The sequence below is a fragment of the Calidris pugnax genome, unplaced genomic scaffold, assembly GCF_001431845.1.
Source record: "Calidris pugnax isolate Ruff unplaced genomic scaffold, ASM143184v1 scaffold102, whole genome shotgun sequence".
NCBI classification, from domain to species: Eukaryota; Metazoa; Chordata; class Aves; order Charadriiformes; family Scolopacidae; genus Calidris; species Calidris pugnax.
In genome coordinates this window covers 6,023,632-6,043,448 of record NW_015090846.1, presented here as the reverse complement: position 1 = coordinate 6,043,448, position 19,817 = coordinate 6,023,632, and the positions used below count along the sequence as shown (strand labels likewise).

The 19,817-nt window shown below is 45.6% G+C and overlaps 2 protein-coding genes across 2 annotated transcripts; one reads left to right on the top strand and one right to left on the bottom strand.

The window, feature by feature from the left end:
* The first annotated feature begins 72 nt into the window (after nt 1-72).
* ARPC5L (actin related protein 2/3 complex subunit 5-like) lies at nt 73-2,787 on the top strand. The gene is made up of 3 exons (XM_014942749.1): nt 73-87; nt 154-435; nt 2,227-2,787. The coding sequence occupies exons 1-3, from the start codon at nt 73-75 to the stop codon at nt 2,287-2,289; spliced, it is 360 nt and encodes a 119-aa protein (XP_014798235.1). The 3' UTR covers nt 2,290-2,787.
* A 618-nt stretch (nt 2,788-3,405) lies between these two features.
* On the bottom strand, nt 3,406-19,632 carry GOLGA1 (golgin A1). Its single transcript, XM_014943059.1, has 22 exons — nt 19,225-19,632; nt 17,732-17,822; nt 16,336-16,410; nt 15,751-15,848; nt 15,219-15,251; nt 14,348-14,476; nt 13,863-14,032; nt 13,334-13,445; nt 13,116-13,211; nt 12,799-12,924; nt 11,785-11,880; nt 11,276-11,371; nt 10,856-11,008; nt 10,527-10,622; nt 9,876-9,965; nt 9,369-9,471; nt 8,987-9,144; nt 8,391-8,552; nt 7,825-7,884; nt 7,109-7,279; nt 6,212-6,298; nt 3,406-5,735 (listed from the first exon to the last, which is right to left on the bottom strand). The coding sequence occupies exons 1-22, from the start codon at nt 19,357-19,359 to the stop codon at nt 5,655-5,657; spliced, it is 2,418 nt and encodes an 805-aa protein (XP_014798545.1). The 5' UTR covers nt 19,360-19,632; the 3' UTR covers nt 3,406-5,654.
* Nucleotides 19,633-19,817: the final 185 nt, after the last annotated feature.

Here is a 19,817-nt window from a genome sequence, read left to right as displayed (position 1 = left end):
GGGGCGGGGGGGGCTCCCGGGGGAAGGGGCGGCGGGGCCGGGACCCCCGCGGCTGCCGAGGAGCGGGGCGGGATGCGCCGTGTGACGGTCCGACCGGGCCGCCCCCGGTGTCCCTGAACCCCGCGGTGCCCGGCGCTCCCCCGCTGCTGACAGGAACCGGACAGCCTCCGGCGCCGCCCCCGGGGCCCAGCGGGAGGCCCGGGCCCGTTCCCGGCTTCGCCGTTCTCTCTCACCTGGTTCCTTCCCGTGTCTCGGCAGGAGCAGGCGCAGGGAACCATGCTCAAAGTCCTCACCTCTTTCAAAAGCAGCGAAATAGAGCAGGCCGTCAGCTCCTTAGACAGGAACGGCGTCGACTTGTTAATGAAATACATTTATAAAGGATTTGAGAAGCCGACAGAAAACAGCAGCGCGATATTGCTCCAGTGGCACGAAAAGGTGGGTGCTGGGGGCTCAGGAGCAGCGAGGGCGGGGGGGCTCCTCCCGGTGTTCCCGTCTCTCTCTGCTCCCTTTGACCTTGGGCTCCCTGAGCCTCCGTCCGTGTTCCAGGCCTCGCCCTCAGCGGGGACAGAGGAGCAGAGGAGGAACATGGAGCCGGGCAGCGGCTCCGGGGGGAGGTGTGGAACCTTCTTTGTGTGCCGGGAGCGGTGGCCGCGCTGTGGGGAAGGGGCTGGGAGCGGAGCTGTGGGGGCTCAGGGCACGGCTGCAGCCCCTTGGTGGCCGAGCGCCAGGCGAGGGGGCTCAGGGCTTGGAGTCACAGAACGGGAGGGGCTGGAGGGGAGAAGGTTGGACGGGACCCCTGGAGGTGACCCAGGCCACCCCCTTGCAGCAGCCGGGCGCTGTTGGCAGCGTCCGTGTCACAGCTTAGTGACAGCGTTTAGTGACCTCTTTGCTTTGCACAGGGGAGGCTTTTGAGATCTCCACCGAGATTCCGCTGGGATCCAGAGTGGTCTCTCATTTCCGACGTCCCGTTGTGACACAGGGAGGGCAGGGTGTGTTCCTCAGCCTGAAGGTTCCCTCCATGCGGGATGGGACACGCAGAGCAGCTGCTGGTGTCACCGCTCCGGGCAGGAATCCGAGTGAGATCCTCCCCGGCTGCAGGGTTTTAGCACTGCCTGTCGCTGCTCCTCCTGGGAAAACCGATCCCGGGAAGGCTGCAGCTCCCGGCAGCACGGGGCTGAGCAGCACAGCCACTGCCAGCGTCCTGCTCACAAAGTCCAGGCTTTTCCTGTGACACGCAGACAGAAGGGGTGTCCTTCTGCTCCTGCCATTCCAGCTGGCACCGGCTTTGCAGAACCCGGACAGGGGAGGAGATTCTTCAGGACAGCACAGAACATCTTTCTGCTTGGTTTTTTTAGTTCCTTTTTTTCTTTTTCTGTTGTTTCCCCTGGAGACTGTTCTCAGGTGACCGTGGGTGGGTGCTCCCAGTGCCTACCGTTGCACAACAGCCCCCTGACTGGAAGGGTGGGGGTGCTCAGGGCGTGCAGGCACACGTCAGGCATCTCCTCTGTGCTTTGAGAGGCGCGAGGCCGTGGGCCGGGCAGGGTTAACCCCTGTGATGTGCCTGTGGCAGCACCGGTGAGACCTGTGCTGGCTCAGTGGTGGTACCGGTCTGGGCTCTGGGAAGGGCTGTCGGCCCCGGGTGCATCAGGTCTGGTAACTCGGGAGGGTTCACACCCTGCCCTCCCTCCTCCCACTCAGGGGGATCGGGGCGAGACGTACTGCACTGTCAGTGACACGCGACAGCGTCCTCCTCTGTGGAGACTGTGACTTCCCCTCCAGCTGCAGCGGTGACCGGGTTACTCAGCGACTGCCCTGGGTTTGGCTGCCCTCAGTCCTTGGGTCTTGTGTCTCAGTGGCCATTTGCAGAATGTTACTCTGTAGGTACTGAGATGGCTTAGGGCAAGGCCATCTCGTCATGGAGATCTGACTCTGCACGACACAGTCTAGCACCAAAGTGAAGCAACTTGAAACATCTGTGTCTGCACGTGCTAGAGAAAAATAACATAATTTTCACGGATTACCTGATTTAAAGATTTGAGAGCTAAAAAGGGTTAGAATGAGGTGGAACAGCCCAAGCTGCCAATATGTGAAAAGTAAGTTTTTGGGGAAGAGCCACACACTCCTCTGTTATTCAACATGTAGTTGCTTGTTCTTGAAGTTGCTTGAAGGTGCCTTTTGCGCGGGACGCGTGACCCCGTGTGACACCTCTCTCTCTCACCCCAACAGGCGTTGGCCGTCGGGGGCCTCGGCTCCATCGTCAGAGTTCTGACAGCGAGAAAGACTGTTTAAAAGACTATTTACTTGAACCAAGACAACGACCAGGTTTGGACTCAGAAGAGGGAATTAGCTGAAACGACACTGGTCCATCTCCATTAGAGATCACAATCTACTGACATACTATGGAAACTCCTCTTGGAATGCTTTTAACCTTAGAGGTGGGGGAAGAGTAAAGGTGTTCCTGCATATTCTGACTATCACACCGGGAGCTCAGACGTTCTCCTGCTCCCTCTTTGAAAGGCAGAGAGAAGGCAACTCCTGCCACTATTACTGTAAGAGAACAGGTATTTTCAGATGCTGCTTTACTGACGCGTGGTGATGAGAGACCCCGTGTGCTGCTGGTTGGAGGGGGAGCTGTGTCCTGGGCAGATCCTGACGGCTTCGGGCAGGAGGAGCGATTATTAGAAAGATGGTTCTGTACAACTGGCCAAAGGACTAATGGGACTGTGGGGTTGGTTTCATTGTGAAGTGCCTGCTGCATCAATAAAGTTCTTGGATCACGAGAGTGAAGTAATGTATTTTTTGCTAAATCATAAGCCTGGCAGTTCCTCAAAAGCAGGCCAGTTCTAAGCTAAGTGTCCACCTCTGCAGGGATGCTCTAAACTCCAACTATTTCCAGACTTTGTCCTCAAATCCAGCTTCACTGGCTCTAGGGAGTGAGCCCAAGCACAGCTGTTCCAATCAAGGCTTCTGAGATGCAGAGACTGTAACACAGAATCACCCATGGTTTGATTTCTATATTCTTGTCCATCCCAGAAAGTCAAAAAAGTACTTCAGAACTTATTTACGTGTAGTGCCAGCCCCCTGGGGCTGTGCTGGCAGCGCAGGCCCTTGGCTGGCAGGAGCATCTGCCAGGAAGGAGCCTGCCTTTGGCACAAATGAGCACCCTCCGAGCGAAGCCGCTGCTGAGGGAGCCCTGCTCCTGCCTGTCTGTGTCTGTCGGCTGCCAGAAGCTCCACAGCTGCTCCTCTCCCTGGGGAGCGAGGGTTTGGGGAGGCAGCACCCCCTCATTCCCAGCCTCACTCCCTGGGGGAAACGGGAGCCGTAACGACGTGGCTGACACCCCCGTTCCTACCCTGGGCAGAAGTGGGGGTTGGTTCCAGAACGATAGAAAGGAAGAAATCAAGATTGGGGTTTTGATCCAAAATGTATTGCACCACAAATTTCATAGTGTTTCATAATACAATCCATATTTACAGCATAGAAGGAAAGAAATCCAATGGCCATAGAAAGGACTATGTATAACCACTGTTTTTATACAAGGGAAAGTGCATTAGCTTTTTAATATATGTATAACACACCATTCTTGCTCTGATATCTAAAGAAAATTCAACACTTCAGAACTAGTTTATGGTAAGTTGATCCTGTATGAGCTTTGGGATCTCAGATTACATATTCACTAACACAACTTCAGTTTAAGATTTTACGTTGTTGCTCTATTCTAGGCTGCCCGTGCTGCCCCCGTCCTGCTCAGCAGGAACCTCTCAAGCCAGGATCAACATAAACCGATTAGTCCCTGGGCAGGTGGCAGCGCGAATCCTGTCCCACAGGCCAGGGCAGGGGGACACGCTCAAGAAAAAGACCTTAGAGAAGAAAATCCTGTCCCTGCTTTGCTTCAGTACCAGAGCAATTGATATGAACCCACTTTTTGATTGTCTATTTTTGCATTAGAGCAGAGTTTACTCTTCCCATAAACTTCCCTATGCTACCGTTAAGTGCCCCGGATCAGGCTCCTGAACACGGGGCTGGGATAAGGTTTAGTGTAATAAAAAAAATCCTGTTGGTTTTCTTGATTTTAAATAACTACAACCAAGTTCTAAGCTGAGGAGTGTCACTTGTGCCGCGGTGACAGCGCCGGGGAGTACCTGTGTGTGATTAAGGAGCTGGCTCTGGCTCTGCAGCTCTGACCTCCCGGGGAAGGCTCCTCCGTCTTCACCGCGGCAGGAGGGCGCTGGGCAGGGGGAGCAGCTCCCGTGCTGCAGCTCTAACACTACACCTCCACTGCCACCACGGCCACTCACACCCCTGTCAGCAAAGCAAAGTTAAAAACCTCAGCAGTGACCGCAGCTCTACCAGGGGACAGGCTGAATTTTCTTGACTATATTTAATCCAAGTATTGTTAGTAACACAGGCCTCACTGAGAGAATTACCAGAACTGCAGCCTGCTCTCGAATTCCAGACATACGCAGATTTTGGAAAATATGTCCCATTGCTAAGAAGTCAGACTTGCTGCTCCTTCCCATTCCCACCTGGATTTTGCAGGGATGTTAATCCCTACGGGCACCGCTGTGCTCCCCCTCTGTGAGGCAAGTGCCACCTTGGTCCCCTTATCTTAAGGGGGAAGGAAAGCGAGCTGCTGGAACCAACATTTGTTTCATTAAGAATTGAATTTTGCCCTCAAAACCAAAAACCTCGTGAGCAGCATTTCTTCTACCATGTAGCCAGGACACAGTCACAGCCCACTACATGTTCATAACAGCTTTTAAGCACTGGTATTTGAAGGAGAGAAAACCACAGCCCAAGAGGCAGATGCTGGTTAGGAAGATTTGTTGCCAGCAGACTTGGAAGGAAAAAAATAAAAAATCAAGATGTTTAGTACCAATATTCTTTATCCTTTGTCACTAGATTATTATTATCTTTTTTCTTTTTTTTAAATAAAAGGTATTCTCTGTGTGCATTTACAATACCTGGAATTCAGCTTTAAAAATTTAAAACGGTTCCCTACCCCTTCTCCCCACCGCTAACAACGTATGGTACAGGCTCAGAGATTAATTTTAAAGGCGACTGAGTATTAGGTACTATAATTAAGACCATTTTAAATATTATTTTTCTTTAAGAAAAGTAAAATCAGACAACTCTAAAGTTGTGCCCTCAAATTAAATAATCACCATCACCGCGCAGCCGGCGGGACTGCAGGCCAGGATATACGCACCTTAAATTACACAGTGATATGAAAAAATGCAAAGTGTTAGTTCTGTCAGTATAACAAGGCAAGGCAGATTTCTTTTTTTTTTTTTGGTTAAAGCTCCTGCTCTTTGAAAGGCTTTTCCAACCGTCAGAAACTCAGCACAGAACTCCCAATGTTTGGTTTTTTTCCCCATTGCTTGCTTTCCGCGGTGAGAGGGGGGAGCGACGAGCACAAGGAGCCGACCTGCCTTGGGACCACGGAGACAACGGCCCCAAATCCAACCCAGAGAGGTGTTTCAGTTTGTAGTGAAAGTTTCTCCTTGCACAGTATTAGTTTTGTAAACAGCGTCAAAAGTTCTTGTACAAAATACTGCAATGACAGTGATTAAGACACACCTGACGGAGTGTGTTCAGCGTTCTTTTCACAGAAAAAAAGTGGCTGGATGCTGACTGCCCGTTTTCAGGTTCCCTTAAGGCCACAGTGTCCTTGGGCTCGAGATAGACGGCCGGATACTGCCTTTAGGAGATGGCTTTGACCCAAACCATGACATCTAGGGCAGAAAGCACAACACAGGCTACGTTACCTTCACGCTTTTAAGACACTGAAGATATCACAAAAGAAAGAATATGGCAGGTAGGCATCTCCCTGTCATTTGATGGAAAGAACCATTTATAAAACAGAATGCTGCAGACTTCTGACTGAGGTGAAAATAGTTCACACAACGACAAACCAAGAATTCCCTTCCTGCTTTTGAACACTGGACTGTTCTCCAGCAGCAGCTTCCAGCTTCCAGGCAAAACTCTGCTGTTACTGCTTTCCTGAACCACTGGGAAGTTGCTGTTTCCCTCACTGAAATGGACAATTTCTGACATGTATGTCATTAGCTAACATTTTAACAATCAATTACGTTTCTTATTGTAGCTAACATTTGGAAAAGATACTTCTCATGATCTCCCAGCATCTCAGACCTTTCATTTCATCTGCTGGGAGTCCTGTTAGAGACCACAAGAGGAACAGAACCCTTACCTTGTACTCCAAAGTTTCTTTAAGCATGTTTTCTTCCTCTTGGGAGAAATTCAGTAACACGGATACAGCTTTGATTAGATGGAATGCCTGAAAGAAACCACAGCATTGTGTTGCTTATGACACTCTTGGGCTCTATGTGCTGGACTATAGAGCAGAGGTGTTTCTGCAGGTTTGGTCACAGCCCCAACAGCCTCGGGGGGCCTGTATCTTATTCCCTCTGTCCTTCCTGGCTTTCTGATCTTTAACATTGGTTTGTGTATTTTGGGGAAAGAAGACAAATGAGCCTGGTTAGTTAGACCAGAGAAGCAGCTCAGCTCCTGTGCCATCCTAGGGTTTTTTAAGCTTTGAAAAGCCGACCAGAGCAGCAGGTAGGCAGGGAAGAATCATGCCATTTAAATACACACTTCAGTACATTAATTCCATAGCACTAATAGTCTACACAGGGCACAGAGTGCAGAGTCAGGAGAAGCCAAGCACTCGGGGTCACCCAATTATTTCTCAATCTTACCCACTGATTGCAACTAAGCAAAGTATATTTTTGGCATGACTTTTTTAACCTTTCAACTTTTTTGACCCAATGTGGAGAATGTGAAGGAGCTCCAAATGCACAAGGAATGGCCTCTTACGGATCAACAGCAAGTGGTTTATGTCTTTTTCTTTTTTTTTCTTTTCTTTCTTAAATATACAATCTAACTAACTACATACTTCATATGCTTTTCAGAGTAGTGCAAAGGAAATGTATTGTAGCTTAAGATCTGTAACTTCTAGACATAATTACCTCTTAAAAATTCACATTTCCCAAGTATGGAATTGGCACAGAAGTGTCCTTAGCAGGTAAAGGGGGCAGTTTCTAGAGACAGACAGACTTTGAAAGAGAAGGCAAGCACACATCTTTACCTCGGATTCACGGCAGGACATGAATTTTAGTACAACATGTTTAAGGTATTCAAAGTTTATCTCCCTTGAGTCATTTAAATCAGAGTTGTTTGTGACAGTCACAGAAGCATTAGGCACTTCAGAATTTGCTTTTTCACGTACTTCAGGTACCTCACTGTCAGGCCTTATTTTCTGAAAAAAAAGAGAGAGAGAGAAGTACATTGTAGACTGTTGGCTCAACACTGGGAGAGGGTCTGAGATACGGAACACAGAGGGCTTCTATCTCCAGGGCAGGTCCAGCCTGGGCATCAACAGCACCAGCGTCTCGTTCTCATGGATCCCAGCAGAGAAGTGTCCCCAGCTCCCCCAGACTCTGGGGCAGACACCAGCTGCAGTGAGAGCTCTGTGTGCGTGACCCAAACCAGCAGGGAACCGCCTCCACAGCGGACACTATCACCTCATCATCTTTGGTCACTAACCTGCTCTGTGCCTGTCAAATGTGGGCTCCCTCTAAAACAATTTTTAAGCTCAGAACAAAACAAAAAAAAAAAAGCCAATTTTAAAACTTCTGGGTTTTTTTTACTTTTTTTAATAGAAGAATTATTTCTTGGAGAGGAAAGCTACTTTTAGAAGAATCAAAGGGGAGCTTTCCCTGGGGCAGATATCACTCTCATGGCAAAATGTAGCTGACTGGCAGCTAAGTAGCAATCAAGAGACTGAAAAAGCATAACCCTTACCAGCTCCTTCTGGAGGGTTTTCTTGAGCTCTGCCATTCTTTGCTGCAGCTGCTTTATCATCTGTAAACAGAGTAAAGGACAGCGTTAATACAGCATTCATTGTCGGGATACAATTTGACCCATAGATCTCTGGAAAAACCCCTGACAAACAAGGGCAATGAATGAAACAGTCATTAACCAACGCTGACAGCTCTTAAGAAGCAACCTGCCTGTCTTGCCTTTCCAGCTGCACAGGTTAACAGACACGTGACAGGACACTGGGGCTTTCACACGACAGCTTAGTGGAAATGAACTGAATTCACACAAAAGGGCTCTGCAGGAAAGCTCTAACAGTAATATTTGGTGGACCTTTTCTCCAAAACAGGTAAGTGTTCTACAATCCTGGCTGCAGTTTTTATCCACTGTTATTAGGTCCTTGTACAATCCAGAGGAAAAAAGAAAATTACTCACAGAATACTGGATTCAAATTAGATCTGCCATTTTGGTAAGCATGGGCAGCACCAATTATTACACTTCCTAATTAAAAGGGGAAAAGACTAACAGCCCTTTCTGCTGTTTCAGTTCACCTTGTTTTTCTCAGCAATCTGCTGTTCCAGCTCTCTGTTATCCTTCTGAAGTTTAATGATGTCTGCAGCTGCCACCTCTCCATTCTGTTCCACCCCACGGTTTTCTGGAGAATGGCAACGCTTGTCGTTCAAAACACTTGTTGATTCCTCTAGTTCTGAAACCTATAAAAATGAAAAGAGTGGATTTCAGTGATATCATGGCATTTGCAGCCCATGAACGCTCCCCCAGGGAGAAGGCTGGACTTCTTTTTGGTTGTTGTTTTTGTGGGGTGGTGACTTTTTTAAACCAGAAAGCACTAGTAACAATCTAGTTGGCTCCATCTCTGTCTCATCAGTTTCATAATACTTCTCTGGAGACATTTTATGAGTCAAACAAAATAACAGGGTGTCCTTCATAAACCAGTCCCAGCTCAGACAGGAAACACCTTTCTTTAGGAAGACAGGGAACTACCAGCAATGGTCGCCAGCACTGCTGGTGTTTCAGCTCACGAGGAGCTGTTGGAGCATGTCTCAGCAGGCACAACAGAACGGGGGTCTCCTGTAGCTCCTTATTTTCCTGAGAAGCCTGAACAGATCAGATTTGCAACTACACTCACATTTTTCTCCTGTTCTCTGGCCAACAGACACTCTTGGATCTGCAACTTCAGTTCATCAATCTCCTTTCTTGCCATTTCTTCTTTCTCCGCCGCCCGGCGATTACTCGCCTCCCCCTCAGATTGCAGCTGATGCATTTGCAGCAAGACAGCTTCGTGCTCTGAGAAAGACGTACACACATTAGACTTTGATTAAAATAGTGGGCTTTAAGGATACAGTAGAGAGACTGCCCAGTTATTACTGAAGGATACAAGTTTTTGAAAATTCTAATAGATTAAATATGGAAGAGAAATCTAGAATGATTACAATCTATCACGCAAGCCCAGAACTAGAGCGAGTACTTAGATTACACTGTCTGGGAAACAGTCACTCATTTGGTCTAACCTTGACTCAGTTGGTTTAGTTCTTCTTTCTGTTTTTGAAGCATATCGCTTTTTTCATCAATCAGCTGGTCTTTTTCCTTTACTAAGGATGTCAGATGGGAAACCTTCAAAGCATGCAAGCAAACAAACAGAAGTCATTAAAGATATAAAACTAGAAGAGGGCACTGAAAGATTTCAACTTCCTGCTCTTCCCTTCAGTTGCTCGTATTCACCCACCACAACTTGCCCTAACTCTTGTGCCCACAAACTTCGCGATGTCCTTCACCCTGCAGTCAGCAGCACTTCACATTATTGCACTGGAATAAAAGCTGCTGACGTTCTTGTGCAGGCATTTACACAGACACCCTTAAGTTTCAGGTTTACTGAAGCAGCCACTGCTGTCTCGTGTGCTGTGGCTATGAGTCTGATTAATGTCCCTGACTGTTACGATAATTAAGTCCAAATCTAGCCTGGGCGGGGCAAGGTGGGGAGCACCCAGATCTGTTTTAGACTGTCAGCATTAACCAACCTGCTCCTGTAATTCCTCTCTTTGTTTCCGTGTTTCTTCCAACGCTTTGGCAATTTCCACGCTGACAGTCTCTCTGCTGCTCAACTCACTCTGCAAACCAGGAGTAATTCCAAAGTTAATTTAATTCAAGAAACTGAAATCAAGTTAGTCTCTCGTCTTTAAGCCCAAATCCCTTAGCAACTAGAACTTATGGGTGTTCTAACACAGCATGATTTACACTTCCAAGCGACAGCTACTGACTTGTTGTGCTGCACTTCAAAATATATACTCAGCCTTTTGATTGTAAATACCTGACCAACTTCAGTATTTAACTTTTGTTTTGAATGCCACGAATGGAATTTGATGCTAAACTGTTCTGTATTCATTACTGCTCACAGGATTTAAAAGCTCTTCATGCCTGACAATATGGGGAATGTATTATTTCTGCCTGATTTAGGCAGAGCCAAGCATTCTGTTTCAGAAAAGGATCAGCCATTCGCAATGGTCCTCAAATGCATTCCTACTGATACCAAAGCTGGTTTCAGCTCTAAGAACCTGCAACCTGACCGTAACGCGGCTTCACGTACTGCGAACGTGAAACACTTCGCCGTTAACGGTCCCTCAAAGGCAGCCCTGGGTTTAACCCGTGTCAGTAACCAGTTAAGCCCTTACCTTTAGCCTGTTCAATTCAGACTCTTGTTTTTTTACAGTAGTCTCATACTCTTCTCTGCTTCCATTAAGATTTTCATTTTCCTTTTCCAATTGGCTCTGTAAAATAAAAGATTGCTTAAATACTAAGCACAATTATTCAAATGCTGTGTTTAAACAATTAAAGCACATCAAATGCTTTGTTTGTATTTAGTTTCTCAAAGTATGAGATCTTCTGTTACAACATCAGAAGCGCTGAACAAGCTCATTCAGACAACATGCAAGGACTACAAGGTGTGTTAAAACCATGTTGTGAAGGCTCCCAGGGCCCACTGAACAGTTCCCATACTCACAATCCTGTGCTGAGCAGCTGTTTTATCAAATTCCCAAGCTGCTTCAAGAGCAGCAATTTGAGACTCCAGCCCAGTAACCTTCTGGTCGTACTGCTGCTTCTCACTTAAAATCTCTTGCTGTAGTTTGTGTCTTTCATCCTCCAGCTCAGTTTGCTTAAGAGAAGTAAAAACACTACGTTAGTAAAATGGTATTTTGAAGCTCTGACAAGAACGGGACACCATTCCATGAGACGTATCCTCAAACTGAAACAAAGCTATTCTTTCACAGTAGCACCATTTACTCATATACAGGCCTTAGATCAGGAGACAGCCAGCAAGAGAACACCTCAGTAATGAAACAAACCCAGAGAAATGAGTGTTTCTGGTGATGCTGAGGACTGACCCAGCACTGGTCAGTGAAACACCCTGCAGTGCACTCACCAGCTTCTGCGTCTTCAGCTCCTGTTCAGCTGCTGCTTCTTCACTCTTTTTCAATGCTTCTGTTGCAATCTGTAGTTTTTGGTCCAGTTCTTTTTTCTAGAATATAACCATAAATTAAATTCCTTATCCATTGGCATTGATGTTATTAGAAAAAAAAAGTACAGCACGGAGGATGACCCAGCAGGGGAAGGTAAACATTAAAACCATGAAACCACACAGTTCAGAACAAACTGCCTACTTGAGTGTTCTAAAGCAGCGTGTGTCACCCTGTCACCAACCCCAGCACTCCAGCTGTCTGCTTCTTAGGACAGACATGCATGAAATCTCAAACTTCATAGCCTTGAGGCCCACTGAAGGTGGGGCAATGACCGAGGCATCAATTGATTAGACTCCCCAGACTAGATGTGACATACAGCTGAGAGCACAAGTGCAGTGAGGAGAAGAGGTACAGGGCACAGAGAGGCTGGGAACAGCAGGAATGTGTAGGGGAAAAAATTACAAATACTCACCTGTGTTTCCAATTGGTTCACAGTCTCACTGTGATGCGTTCTGTCTGCCAGTAGCTGCTGCCTGGTTTCATCCAGTTTCTGCTCAAGAGCAGCTTTCTGAACATTGAGATGAAGAGCAGGAAGAGGGACAGACAAACAGATAAGGTTTTTTTAGTTAAGACTTTTCTTATTTCTTTAATAAGGTCAAACTGAAATGGAGCAGTTATTTTGATGTGTAATACAGCTTTGCCTCTGGGAACCAGCAGGTTTGATGGCACTGCATAGGGCCTCCCCAGATCATGCTGCCCTGGGGATGACATCATTAATTAAGAATGGGAAATTCACTGGCAGCCTGTCATGATCCAGATGTAAACCCAAATCAGCAGCCAGGTCATCAGCTAGCCCAGGCCAAGTTCAAGAGATTAAAAAAAAAATTCTGTTTGAAAGCTTCACCTCCACCTCACAGCAAATACAAAAACAAAAGAAGGCAACGCTTTTGGTGGTTTTGGTATTTACTTTCCAGAATGTTTTACTACCCCTACACGGACTTCAAAGTGGCTCAAAATAAAATACTAAGCCAAGTTCTTTTATCACAGCAGCATGGAGCTGATGTACCTGGCAGGCAGCTCTGACTGGGGCAGAGCACACCTTCCCCTGTCCCCCCAGGACCCAGCCGGGGAAGCACCGCTCCCAGCTGATCCTAATGGGGTCACCAGGGCCCGAGAAAGGGATGGAGAAGCCATGAGAGAGAGGGCATCGACCAAAGCCACGTGCTTTGTTTTCTGCTGTTTCTTAACACTTCTAGTGGCTCAAGCTTTCAATATACAACATTCTGTTTGTACAGGCATATGTCAAACCAGTTCCTCCCTGGCTCAGGACAGTCTGCCCAGCACAGAGAGGGTGCCAATATACAGCCAGGGGACACACGTGCCTGCAGGGCATCATCAGGTGTTCTCTCCATGTAGGATAAGTAACGTACGACTAAAGAATCTCACTAAGATTGCACTTTTAAGCAGTCCATAAATGTATAATTACCTCCTTGAGTAACTCCTGCACGTGTTCATCCCCCGAAAGATTTCTTTCTAGCTTTTTTTCCAAGGAAGACACTTTTTCCTGCAGCTGCTCAGTAAGTTTATTTCTCTCAGCAAATTCAAAAGTTGTCTGTGAGAACAAGAAATCATAGAATCTTTTTTGTAGCGTCAATTGGAGTTTGACTTTAAAAAGTGCCATTAGAAAGAGATAAGTCCTATTTGATAAACAATGTGATCCTAAAGCACTTTCAGCCCCCCAGTGCCCTGCCCAAGTGTGCACCCTACACCAGCCAAGGGCAGGTGTGTCTGAAAATACTTCACCTTTTGCTTGTGTTGTTCGTATTCCACCTTCAGAGATTCATGCTCCACCTGTAACACTTCCAGCCTCTTCTCACAACCAGAACCAGCAACTCGAGCCTAAAAATTTTGAGAAATTACTTGCTTTGAAACTTAAATTTCCAAAACCAACAATAGATATCTGATCTAACTTCTGCAGACAAGGACCTCTTTGAATCAAATCTCATGTAACTCAAACTTACATTTTGCAAGTCTACAGAGAGCTGCTGAATGACAGTTTGTAGCTCCTGTTCTCTTAACTCCAGAGCAGTGATCTTATTTTCTGCATTTGTCTCTGCTGTCATTAGTTCATCTCTTTATAGAAAGAGAATAAAAAAATACATTACATACTGTTCCAGAAAAATAATCTTTAGCAGATAATTCTGCTTCTCATGGAAATGGACTAGGCAGCATCAACAGGGTTTTCTTGCCCTGAAACCAGCCACTGCTTGATTACACATTTAAAAAAAAAAAGACAAAAAAAAAGACAGTTAAGCATTAAAATTATGAAAAACAGAAATCATAACAAACTTACAAAATCCTAAGCAAGTACTACTTTAATTGGCTTGAAAAGAAATATAAATTTGGCATTTACATCCACATTGGCACACCAGAAGCAATTATGCAGTCAGCTCACTGCACGTAGAAACTCTTCCCAAAAGACAGAACTGGGCACAAAGTAAAAGCACAGGGGACAGAACAGACTGCTCCTGCTGAGCCACCACATCCTACCTCTGTGCCTCCAGCCCCGAGAGCTGCTGCTGCAGCTCCTGCAGCTCTCTCCTGAGGTCTGACGACTCGTTTCTCGCATCCTGAAGCTCCTCCTTGGCGTGGGTCAGCTCTCGAGTGCGCGCCTCGAGCTCCTGCTCTGCTTTGCTCAGAGATTCTTCCTTTTTCAAAAGCTGAATATTAGAAGGTTATCTTTGACAATACAGATGACCTGGCAATACTGATAAACTCTTCTCATTGAAGCTTGTCTCTTTTATTAAGTTGGCATGAATTTATTAAGCTGAATTAAATGAAATAACAAATAGCTTCCTGGAAAGTCACTGTTGAAATAAACTACGTAATATTGTACGCATGTAACTACTGTGAGGATTTTGACACTGAGCAAGGCTGTATACAAGCATAAAGGCTAAAAAAATTAATGCAGAGCTACCACTAACTCAGCAGTCTAACAGAAACTTCAGGAAAGAAAAAAATTAAGAGAATCTTACCATGTGTTTAACTTTGGCAATTTCCTGCTGTTGAAAGCCCTCCAGTTCATCAATTTCATCTCTTTTTTGAAAAAGGTTCAAACTCTGCTCCCTCATTTCTTGTAACTGTGTTTCAAGCATCTTTTTTTCCTGATAAACCAACAAAACCAAAAGGAATCCAAGAATATCAGTGTGCTCATATCAAATCAATAGATTAATTTTAAACTCCCAGGGAAAGGACTCCTGTCTCGCAGCCACCAGGAGCTCTGATGGTGCTACACACAGAACTAGGAACTCCCCCACGTTCACTGCACAGTAGACAATGTGGAGCAAGTTATCAAACTTCTGCAATCACCAAAAAAATCTATGTTCATTACAACACAGCAATGATCACCCAGTTGAAGTCTTGAAAACAGACAGCAAATAACAGCATGTTTAATGTCTTCATAATCAGAGATAGTTCAAAATAGACTAAGCTAAATGGATGGAAAAAGTACCAGACTGAAATCCTGTATTAAAAACACCCCTACCAAATAGTTTTATTTGTTTCATGAAACAGATGACCTACTGCAAGACCTCAGACAAAGTCACTCCCTCCTCCTGCATCCCAGCTGCCTTCTCTGTAAAAAAGGGAACTATTGTTCCACCCTACAGAGGCACACCTTTCTCATTGCAACCCAACATTCTGTGCTTCCCCCTGAAAAATAATTCCCAATACACCTCCTGAAGCCTCGGGGCTGGTAACGACAGCAAATGTCTGGCCTCTCCCACTGAACAAAGATCAAATAATAAAAAGTGCTGAGCAGAGTTGAGTGGTAGGAAGCAGACACGCTGGTGCTTACAAATACACACACACAAGAAAACCTACCCCAAAACCCCAAAGCCCAATTACCTTTTCAATTTGACCCAGTTTTTCCATCCACTCCTGAATAAGAAAGAAGAAAAAAAATCAAAATCCATTTGTAGACAATTACAGGGCAGCAATTACAGTTAAAAAAAATATCATTGTACTGTTAACAGAGATACTAAGTTTTGGTAATCATTAAAGAGGTAATCAGCAACAGAAAACTAACAGCTCGTGTTTTAATATAAAAGCTGAGAGACCGTTTATGCTACCTGAATAAGCTCTATGCGAGTACAATAAAATGAAAGTGACAACAGGTCTGCAATTGACTCTTACCCCACACAAGTGCAAGCTTAACCTGACATTAGAAATTGTTGTGGGCTCTTTTTAAAAACAGTCAGAACCATGACAAGCCCTACACCATTTCTGGCACTAGAACTGAATACTCCTGTCTTTCCTCAGCGTTGGTACACTAAGCACAACAACTATTTTAATTAATGGTGACACCTGCTTAAAACATCAAGGTCACACACACAGGTCTCCACAGACGGTCCAAAGTTGAGTTGTCAAGCTCCATTACCTGGTCCTTTTTTTCCAAGGCCAAAGCCATTCCTTCAGCCATCTTGGCCCGACTGGCCTGGTGGGCTTCATTCTGCTCCTGGAACTTCCTCATGGAGGCTATCAACAAACAATCACCAGTTATATTAAAAACTCATTTTTTAAAATTGCTTCTCAATTTTCTGTAAGTTATTTATAACTTTAAAGAGCTTCTCCTGCAAGTAATTAGCCCCATTGTGACTCTCTGGCACTAATGCCGTGTCCCTCCACTGCCTGCGCCCCGGACAAACGCCAGGAACACCAGGAGCCAGCAGCCCCCTTCCTCACGGGATTCTAACAAAGCTGTCGGCTTCAACAAAGTCTCTCCGGCACATTAGCCCCAAATTTGGCAGAAGGAGTATAATAGCAACTTTGTTCAACAGCCAACACACTACTGCTGCTTTTTACACTGTAAATAAAGCAAGATCTCGTGTTCTGACTCTTTGCAACCTGGAGGCGCACAGCTTGAAAGGAAAGGATTAAAACATCTGCACATCAAACCCGTTTCCTTCCAAACATAACAACTTTCAACTTAAAAAAAAACAAAAGGAAAAAGAAAAGTACGTACAATCCTGATGCTTTTCTAATGCATTTTCAAGCTTCTCTTTTATCTTCTGCAAGTTTCGGATCTGATCAGCATAATCTTGTGGGAGGAGGGAGAAGCACAGACCAGGAATGAACAGACATTGGGGAAGGAAATTTAAAAAAAAAAGAAAAAAAAAAGAAAAAAAAGGATGAGTGGAAAACGACAATGATTTTCTCAATCAGAAAATCATTCCTGCTGAGGAAAACTTGGGTGACCATAACAATGAGCACAAGAAAATAGTTCTGAACTGTCCATAGGGTAAATGGTTGGTACAAACAGGAAAGCCTGCCCTAGGTGTGCTAGTTACACAAAAAAGGCAATGAAGGACTATTCCACATCTTACTTCATTCAAGAGCAGTGATCTATTTAACTGAGCTTAGGAAAGGTCTCTCTTGCTGGAAGCAGCAAGGATGGGGCAATTCACAGGTGCTTGTACCCTTGTTCCATCCTGTGTCTCTCCCTAACGATCCCGCTCTCAGCACTGCTGTGCCACCCAGCAGAGCAGACAAGGAGGGCAGATATAAAAAACCAGAACACACACACACACCTTGGAGAAGCTTATGTACAACAGAAAGGAGTACTTAGTTACTGGTCGGGCTGATGGCACGAGTCTCTCAATGCCCAGAGCCTCCCTCTCTCCCACTAAAGCCCCAACTACCTTTCGTAAACAGGTGAACACTTTGCCCTTTCAAATTGCAAAGTGAAATCATTTTTGAATCCTACATTTTCTTGAACTGAATAGGACCCTGATAACTCTCCAGAATAAATTAAAATAATCCTGAGCTGGCTATAACCTTTCCTTATTTTCCAAGGCCTTCTGTGAGCTTTGGGAAGTAGCAGCACAACACAGTTTAGCTTGGTCTCTGCTCCACTCCATACACCAGGGGTGGAAAGCAGTGTCAAACAGGGGCCTTACTACAGCTTTACTGAACAAGGTTATTATCTTAGAAACAAAAAAAGGCCTTAAGACTGTTTGAATATTTTGATTTTTCTTAATTTCAAATTTCACTTCTTTGAGGATGGTTACTGTGTTACATCAGAAAGCTTAGATCTCAAGAGAAACAAACCATTACATACCGGGAATAAGTAAAATAAAAGTGGGGAAAGACACTATTTCCAGCACAGGGACAGAAAGCTGTCCCAGCTGGTCAGAATTATCACAGAAACGTGCTGTGAAATCAGCAGAAAAGAGTTAGTCATCTTTACAAAATATCAGTTATACTGGACACTCCCCAGAGGACAATAACAGCGTTGTTACAAATGGTAACAAAGCCCTCCCTCCCCCGTAAATCCATGCATTTTTAATAAATTAGAACACTTAACTTCAAAGGAAATTAATTCCTAAATAACAGGGTTTTATATGTATCGAGACACATACCAGACAGCTTGACCTCCAGTTTTCTTATTTGTTCATTTCTTCTGAACAACTGGGATGAAAGATCCTCTCTAGAGCTGCTTCCGTCAGAAGCCTTGGCAGAAAAACAACACTTGTGTAACTTAAAAAAATTTAGAAAAAGTGATGCTGCCATTTACTAACTCCGTAATAATAAACCCTACCCCACTTAGGAATAATGCTTCGGTTTCTCACATAAAGGGGAAAGTTGTCCTAGCACAGCAGAATGTGCAAAAAATGCTGAAGCAGTAAAACAGTAACAGCCTGAACAGTCAGCTCTGCAGCGCTGGCCTGTTCATGAAACACGGCGCTGTCAAAAGCAGCTGTAGCTGAGAACTGCTGGTTCCAACTGGGAGCTGAGGAGATGGCAGAACAAAAAGACTAAGGCTGGGGAAATCAGGCTCTGCAGTACAGGCTTCAGGATGGGTCAAAGCAAGAAAGTCTTTTGAAAAAACTAAAAAAGTAGGAAAGAAACCGTTAACACTCTTCAAGTGGGACAAACTCACTTAAACACTAATGCAGTTCCTGCCACACGAGGGGCTCTCCATGCAAAACCCACAGTAAAACCCTGGGTAACTGACTCAGGATTCTCTACGGGGTCTTTTTGCTCCATAAAAATCAGCATTAAGAGCAGATACATGAATATTGCTAAACCAACTAATTCTTAGAGATCTTCTGAAAATCGCTCAAGACGTCAGTTACATCATGTAACTGGAATTTCAGCTGAGCTTCAGAAAAAGAAAAGTTAAAACTGAACTGTGTAAATAACTTCTCCATTTTGCAGACAGCAAAACCTGCTGCAACCCAGTGGGTGCTGCTGACTCCAGCAGCGCTGCCACACTCTGTTTTAACCCCAGTTTTCAAAGCCAGGATGGCCACCAAAGGGCAGAGGTGCCAGAGCGTTGCAGGGTTCCGTTTAACCCACACGCTCCTGGAATTATCCAGCTTCCTCAAACAATGCTATGTAACGAAAGAAAGCTTAAACCAGAGATGGGAAGAGCTACAATAGCCCTGAGCACAGCAGAACTGAACACACACTGCACCAACACCACGCTCAAGCAGGAAGAGCACGGGGAAGCCAAGAGGGAAACACAGGAGCACAGCGAGACCATTGCTAACCTGTACCCAGCTGGCCTGCCTACTGCTTCAGTAATTAATCTCACAAATAGGTATCTTACACATTACTACAGCTTTATTCAATGTTTTATGTCTGTTTAACCATGTTCTGTGTTGAGACAGCTTTAGAACTCATGTTTATATGGGAATACAAGTCTCCTGGTAGCTACTATTGTTAACATGCAAATGTTTTCTTTCCAGTATCTAAGTTTATTCAAGCTAATGATTCATTTATGCATTAAGAGAGTCAAAGACAGCCCAATACGCATTCAGCTCATACACTAGACTGAAAATGGTTGTCTCTAAAGCCGCAATAGACACGCTGTAAGAGAAATCAAATCCCAAAGCGAGGTGTAACTCACAAAGTCGTCTCCTGAGTCTGCTCCCACGGAGGTGACCGACTCCTTGCTGCCAGACCTGGGGATCCTGGCAGCTCCTCCCGGCCTGGGAGCAATCGCCGCCTCTTCTGCTATCTTCTTCTTCAGTTTTGCGAACATTTTACTGCTCTATAGCGCTGAAACAGCCACGTACTCGAACAGCCACTACCTCCAATCTGGTTAATGGAGTGACGCCCTGTTTAAAGCTTCCAGATGCCAAGATTTAATTTTGTGCCTCATCCACTCAGTTTTTATTTCATTCCTAGTTCCATTAAAGCCTTCATAGTCTAACAGTGCCTGCAAATTAAACACATACGGTTTCCACACTAAAATTTCTACTCATATTAAAGATTTACCGAGAACTAAACGCCTTTTAGTGCCACACCTGTTACAAAACGCTCGGAAAAGACTCTCCCCGAGCAGAACCCTTCACAAAACCAAACCCAACCCGCGGCAGCGCCGGGCGGCACGGCTGGCCCCGCCGGCCCGGATCGCTGCGGGAGCGGCTCTCCGCAGCCCGCTGCCCGCCCGAGCCCGAGGGAAGCTGGGCCGGCCCGTTCCCGGCCGGTGCCCGCCGG